The following is a 6777-nucleotide window of genomic DNA, read 5'->3' on the forward strand; positions in this document are numbered from 1 at the left end:
TCGTGTAAGAAAACTGCAAAATATCTCCTGCTGACGCGGGCTTTGGAGATCTGCTGAGCTGCTTCCGAAACCTCATGGCTGCGCTGCCGCCTGAAGATCCGAACCTGTCATCGGGTTGAGCGGCTTTGCTTTCCATCGTGCTGCTGGTTGGTTCTTCAGGTATTAGACTGAATGAGAAGAAAGAAAGAAAAAATAAAGAAATCAAGCCGGTTGACGTTGGGCAAGGGCTGTGCTTGCTGTCACCTACCAGTTTGTTCCCGTTCCAGGTAGCCGATGAGAAACTGGATTGAATCGACTTCCCATGTTGGGTCTTCTAGGCTGCACTGGAGCAGGTGCCTGCGAAGTAGAATATTCCGCTTTCCCTCATTAGCTCCAGGCTGCTCGGGACGCTTTCTCTACGTCTTTTTCCTGACTGTGTCTCTCTTCTGGCCAGGTTGTTGGTGGAAGGCGTGGACGTGAACGCGAGGCACAGGCTCGGCTGGACTGCTCTCATGGTGGCAGCCATCAGCAGAAACTCCAGGTACGGTTGTCTCGACGTTCGACATCACGTGGTGGGTAAGTCACTTCACGGTCGCCCCACCCTTTCGTAAAGTCACGCTGAGCTCCACGGTGGGTTCTGTAAAGTTCGGGCTGGTTTGGGATGTGTTGCCAAGCTAAACCCGAGGGAGGTTTTCGCTCTTCCTTTGCGTGGTACATTGCGTGACAGATCGAGGTAGGCTGCTCTGCGATCCCCGAGAGGTGACTGCTGGCTTGGCAGTAGGTTTTGGCCTCTGATGATGAGTCCGTCGCCTTGGGATGTCATCGTGGTAGGTAGTCCAACACCCCACCATCAGGAATAGCTCCCGTAAGAGCTGCCGCGTCCCTCCTAGCTTGTGGGGCCATTGCTGGGTCTTTCATGCCAGGCCTTTATGAAGCAAAAAGGCTGAATGCTGTGCCCTCCCTCCTTAGTTCCCATGATGATCGCCGTGGCTTCTTGTAACCTTTTAAAGACGCTCGTAAATATATTCAGTCTACAACTAAATTCAATTAGGTTTTTTATTTAAGGAAAAAAGAGAAAAAGAAATCCAATTTTGGAAAACGTGGGACAGACGGGAGAATGGGCTTTGATGTTACAACCTCTCGGGGGTGCTTTACTTAGTCACAAGTTCATAAGCAAAAAAGCCTAATTACTTGGGAAAACACAGGATTAAAGCCGTGCACAAAGGCTGAATATCCGCTCTCGGGCGACACGATTCGAATCCATGTGCCCAGTTCGTGTGTGGTGCAAACTTTGATGTGTGCTATGACAAGCTGAAAGTCGTGACCTCCTCGGGGAGCTCCTTAAGATGGGCACAGAGGCGGGGGCTTGGGACTGTTTGTTTAACTTTGATGTCCGAGCAGCAACGGGCCCCGTTGTTTGCCCGTCCGCAGAGGGACGGGCTTTGGAGCCTCCCACCTTTGCCAGGGGACAATGGTCAGCAATGGAGTGTGACGACTGTTGACCATTCCAAGTGACTGGTCGACCAGAACAGGGCTTCCCGAGTTGCAAAGGCTAAGAGGGGATGGGGAGAAAGGCCGTTCATGGTACAATAATTACCTAAAACCGGGCCTAAAATCAGGTAGAAATGCTAATGAAAACATCTAGGCAGCAAAAGGCGCTCAGCACCCCGGCTGCTCCCTTGTTAGAGACCGGCAGAGCGGTAACAACGATGTGTCTTATTTGGGTACCTGACAAAAAACCCCAGCTTTTGGCTGTGTCGGGCAAACCGCGTTTATTTTTCCCACATTTTGGATGAATACTGACTTTAATTGGAAATTAAGAAGTCCTTGAATATCCGAAGTTTGGTAGGACTTGTCTCCAGCAATCCAGCCGGAGAGTAATTAGCGACTTCATGGAGGCAAACACGAACGCAAGCCAGGCTCGCTCCTGGAGTAACAGCTCTTGTTGGTACCGCTGGGGTCGTGCCAGGCGTGGGCTTGGCCCTCCGTGCCGTTCCAGCTCCGCGATGTCCGCAGCGGGGTCTTGCTGCTGGCTGGGAAACGTATTGAGCCGGAACGTGACAGACGGGGCGTTTGAAATCCCCTACAAATCGTTTGCTGGCGGACGTAGTCCACAGGGCGACCTCTTTAACCTGAGCCCAGCAGAACTGGGCGTCGCGTGTGCGGTCGGCTGTGGAAGTGGAGAAGGCTGAGCCTGTGGAGCTGATGGCTTTGACTCCGTGGCACGGGTTTGCCTGCAGAATCTTAAACGTTTATTAGCTTTTCCCTTCCAAATGCAGGGCGCCTGCTGGTTCGCTGCATCTCTCGCCGTCCTTTTACATACATCAGGTGGGAACCGGTCTCGATACGACTCACTCTGCTCTGCAGTAGGATGCAGGATTATTATTTTTTATTTTTAGATCGCGGTCCCTCTGCAAAGTGCGATGATCTAGCACTGGTTTATCCAGCCACAGCAGCCCATTGGGTGGATTATAAGTTGTTACGGCTTTCGGTTCTCAGCCCATCAGTCAAAGAGCCACCGGGGGAGCTGAGCCGGGTCTCTCTCCGACTTGCACGTCGGAGGAGAGGCGACGAGCGGCGCGGAGATGGGCAAGGTGCAGCCAGCAGAGCCAGGGTCTGTGCGCACTGGCAGCGTGCTGGGTCACTCGGTTTTGTTTAACCTGCCTGCTCTGTGGCCGCTTCTTTTTTTAAGGTTGTTAATAGCTGAACAGGTTACCCAGCGCAGCTTTAGGGGGCCGTGACGCCGGAAGCTGGAATGAGTGTTTTCAGCTTAGGACTGCTAAGAAAAAGTAAGCCTTCGGCCCCAAGTTCGTGGTTTTCCAAAGTCATTTTTCAGAGAAGAGCTATGTTTTCAGTCCCTGCTGCGCTGCTGGAGATTTCTGTGACCTGTCCTTTAGCTTTGTACCGTTTCCCAATTTTCACAGCCCTCACTCTCCCAATTAGACAGCTACTGTCCATATGTTTAATTTAATTTCGGAGGCACTGCATTAATGATGGTTGTCAGTTGCTGTCAGCTACAAGATAAAATCCCATGCGCCGGCAGGGAGGTTTGGGGTCTGTCTTTCCTTTTTACAACAAAACAATGATCATTCTCTTCCTCTTGAAAGTGTCCTGTGTCCAAAACATGGCCAAGGCACGAGGAAGCATCCTGGTGCATTCCTACCGATCGGTTTCAAAAGGGAGATGGGTGCAGAGCTGGGAAGGAGTGGGGTCGGGGCTTCATGTCGCGCTGAATCCCAGAATCCCAGCATGGCCGGGGCTGGCAGGGCCCTCCATGGATCACCCAGTACCACCCCCCTGCTCAAGCAGGCTCACCCAGAGCAGGGGGCACAGGACAGCGTCCAGGCGGGGGTTGAAGATCTCCAGAGAAGGAGACTCCACAGCCACCCTGGGCAGCCTGGGCCAGGGATCGGGCACCCTCACAGTCAACAAGTTCTTCCGCTGAACAAGCCCAGCTCCCTCAGCCTTTCCTCGTAGGGGAGATGCTCCAGTCCCCCCATCATCCTTGTTGTCCTCCTCTGGACTCTCTCCAGGAGTTCCTCATCCTTCTTGAACTGCAGAGCCCAGAACTGGACACAGTGCTCCAGGTGGGGTCTCACTGGGGCTTAGCAGAGGGGGAGGAGAACCTCCCTTACCCTGCTGGCCACACTCCTCTTGATGCACCCCAGGATGCCATTGGCCTTCTTGACAACAAGGGCACCCTGCTGAAGTAGAGCCTGGGGCTCCCAAAGGCTTCTAATCCAGGTGAGTGCAGCCTCACAGCTCCCTGTGAACCGGGAGAGTTCTGCTGCTGGCACTTCCAGCAGCTCCAGGTCCGGGCAGGGCGTTCGTTCCCATTGCCGGTGTGCCGGGGGATGGCTCTTTGCAAGCCGGGAGTGCTTCTGGTCCTTGCCGGCATCTTCCTCTGCAGAGCCCCCGTTCCGAAACACGGACGCGCCGCGTGCGGCCTGATTGCAGCTTTGCTTTGGCACCTTTCAGCCCGGGGCAGTCTGTGATCCCGTGGAGAGGGACCGGGTGACCGGGATGCCTGGGATCTGCTCTGCTCTCTGCTCAGCGGCTTGGTGGAGTGATTTCTTTTTTCTGGTGTCCCTTACACCCCGTGCCTGTCTGTGCACGTGGCTGGGGCTCTCTCCTGCGCTACAGATACCCAGGGCCCCGGCACGTTAAGCTCCCAAACATCGCTGTGGTGATAGTTGTAAAGGGAAGTGGCCAAATACTTCAGCCTGGTGTCGTAATTTAGGGAGAGGTATTTAAAATTTAGGTGGGGGGATTTAACAGCCGGGCAGAGGCGGTGCTGAGGGCCAGGGTTTGGGGGTGGGATGGCAGGGGTAGGGGAAGGGTTGGGCTGGGGGAGCTTAGAGGGCTTTCCCAACCCAAACCATTCCGTGGTTCTATAATTTGGGGGGTCGTGTTTTAAAAACACTTCGTTAAGGTGATATGGATGATGTTAAAATGCTGTTGAAAGAATTGTGTTCCTCTTATTTACTCTTCTAATTACCTTATCACCTTGTTTCAGACCCTTCCTGAAGCGTGGGTAGGTTCATTTATGGTTCTTTTTTTACATGAGAGGGAGCCCGGGTCCAAATTCCTCGGCTCTGGGCTAACACGGGTTGTAGCGGGGTTGTGGGCTGCCGGCCGGTCAGCTGCCACGGCGTTCACCTGAGCGAGGGAAGGTGCTACGCTGCGGTTCCCATGGCGGGGGGAATTTACTGTAGCTCTGGCGTAGCTGATGGGGCGGTGCACGCTTCCACCTCGCTTCTCATTTACGTTCTTCAGGCGAGTGGCTCCTCGCCCGTTTCGGTTTTAGCCTTTGTGAAAGCCTATAGCTCTCCTGGTATTCCAAGACCTATTTTGAAGCGGTTTCTTAATTTTCCCAGGAAGACATCGGTTTTAAACAGGAGGATTTATAGTCTGTGAAAAACACTGCTGGGGGCTTCTTTCCCTTGGCCACACCTGCTAGCTTTGCACATTAAACATATTTGTAGTAATTAAGCTCTAACTAAATGCTTCCTGAGAGCTTTGTGGGTTTTGTGCCTTTGTTAAAATAAGTGACAAAGCTCTCATGAATTAAAACCCAAAGCGGTGAGGGCCTTAGCAGGCTGAGCGTCTGCGCTTGCAGCGCGGTGACCTTTTCTGCATGCAGCTACTGTTTTTCATTGTTTCAGCAGAAATAAAATGACAGTGAAGTATCGAGCCCTCCTCCTGGCCCCGCGGGAGGTGGGGAACTGATGGTGCAGAAGGGGAAACCGAGGCACAGAGCAGCGTGGAAACTTTTAAATCCCCGTGGGATGGGTTTGGGCAGTGATAAACCACTGGCACCGGGTTCTGCTTCCGTTCCTTCCCATCGCTGCGACCCCCGTGCACCAGTCCGGCGGGGAGGGAGGGGGTCGGAGCGTGATTTTAGGGCTTGTGACGTTAGAAGCGTCGCGCGGGCGGTGGGGAGGAGCGCCTGGCACTACTCGGAACGCCGACCTTCTCCGAGCAGCTCTGCACGGACTCCCGGGAGATCGCCCCGGGGAGGGCAGGGGAGGAGGGATGAGAGCCAGGCGCAGCTCCACCTGAAGAGCGTTTCTTTTTCGGACGGGTGCCTCCCCTTGGAAGCTTGTCCCCCTCTCCCCTCGCCCACGGGCGTTCCTCTGCACGGGCTGCTTCACGTTCTCTGAGCGCGGGAGGGGACAACCGTAACGCTCCGTGCTGGTGAACCGTTCCTTCCGGCTGCTTTTAAATGAGTCCTGCTCCTTCCTCCAGCTCGTGGTATAAGCACCTCCCGCCCATACCTGCTCTTGTTGCATCGGGGGCTTTGGCCTCTGAGTAATAAAATCACAGAATCATTTGGGTTGGCAAAGCCCTTGAAGCTCCCCCAGCCCAACCGCTCCCCTACCCCTGCCATCCCACCCCCAAACCCCGGCCCTCAGCACCGCCTCTGCCCGGCTGTTAAATCCCCCCAGGGCTGGGGACTCGACCCCTTCCCTGGGCAGCCCCTTCCAGCCCCTGACAGCCCCAAGGGGAAGGAATTGTTCCCCATGCCCAACCTCACCCTGCCCTGGCACAACTTGAGGCCGGTGCCCCTCGTCCCATCGCCCCTTCCCTGGGAGCAGAGCCCGACCCCCCCGGCTCCCCCCTCCTCTCAGGCAGTTTTAGAGGTTTCCCAACGTCATTTTCCTCTCCTCCATTTTCTTTTTGCATCTTCGCCTTCTTGCACACCCTTTCTCCTTCTCCCTCCATCTTCAGGTCTGGATCTCGTTGCTTTTCCTCACCTTTGCTTCTCAACGCCTTCCTGCTGGGAATGACTGACGACCAGCGACTCCTCCTTGTGCCTCGGCCCTCCTTTTCCTCCTCTGCCTTCCTGTGTAGATGGAAAGTGCTGTGGGTCAGAGGCTCTCCCACAGAACCAGAAACGGTGGTGCTTGGCCCAGCATGGCCCTGTCCCTTCCCTTGCCCTCATCGTCCTCCTCCTCCCCCAAGGAGAGGAGTCGGGAAGCGACATAGATTGCTGGGACTTGCGCCTCTTCCATGCATACCTGGACTTGATGCATTGAAGGTGCTGTACAGATGTTTTATATTGGTAATAACCGTGCATCATGCATAGCAATATCCTAGTGGGTATGTGCTAAGGCTTGCAGCGAAGGGTGACCCATCCGGAGCTGTGCTGTCTACAGGCCGTGCCGTGATTAACTGGGGCAGCTTTATTACCTCTGTTAGGTACGTGCATCTGTTCCGTGCGATGGCTTTTTCACTCCTTTCACTTCAGGCAACTCAGCAGAGCCGGAGGAATAGCTGGGCGCCCCTGGAAGAGCG

The 6777-nt window shown here is 54.7% G+C and overlaps 1 protein-coding gene across 1 annotated transcript in view; it reads left to right on the forward strand.

The window, feature by feature from the left end:
- LOC118453038 (caseinolytic peptidase B protein homolog) overlaps window positions 1–6777 on the forward strand; it is a gene marked incomplete at both ends in the record, with an annotated part of 75170 nt that overhangs the window by 13766 nt on the left and 54627 nt on the right. The window contains one exon of the mRNA XM_035901540.1: window positions 434–520. Within this exon, the coding sequence (XP_035757433.1) occupies window positions 434–520 (87 nt within the window). The remainder of the gene's footprint in view (window positions 1–433; window positions 521–6777) is intronic.

The sequence above is a fragment of the Egretta garzetta genome, unplaced genomic scaffold (assembly GCF_000687185.1).
Source record: "Egretta garzetta isolate BGI_Z169 unplaced genomic scaffold, ASM68718v1 scaffold791, whole genome shotgun sequence".
NCBI lineage: Eukaryota > Metazoa > Chordata > Aves > Pelecaniformes > Ardeidae > Egretta > Egretta garzetta.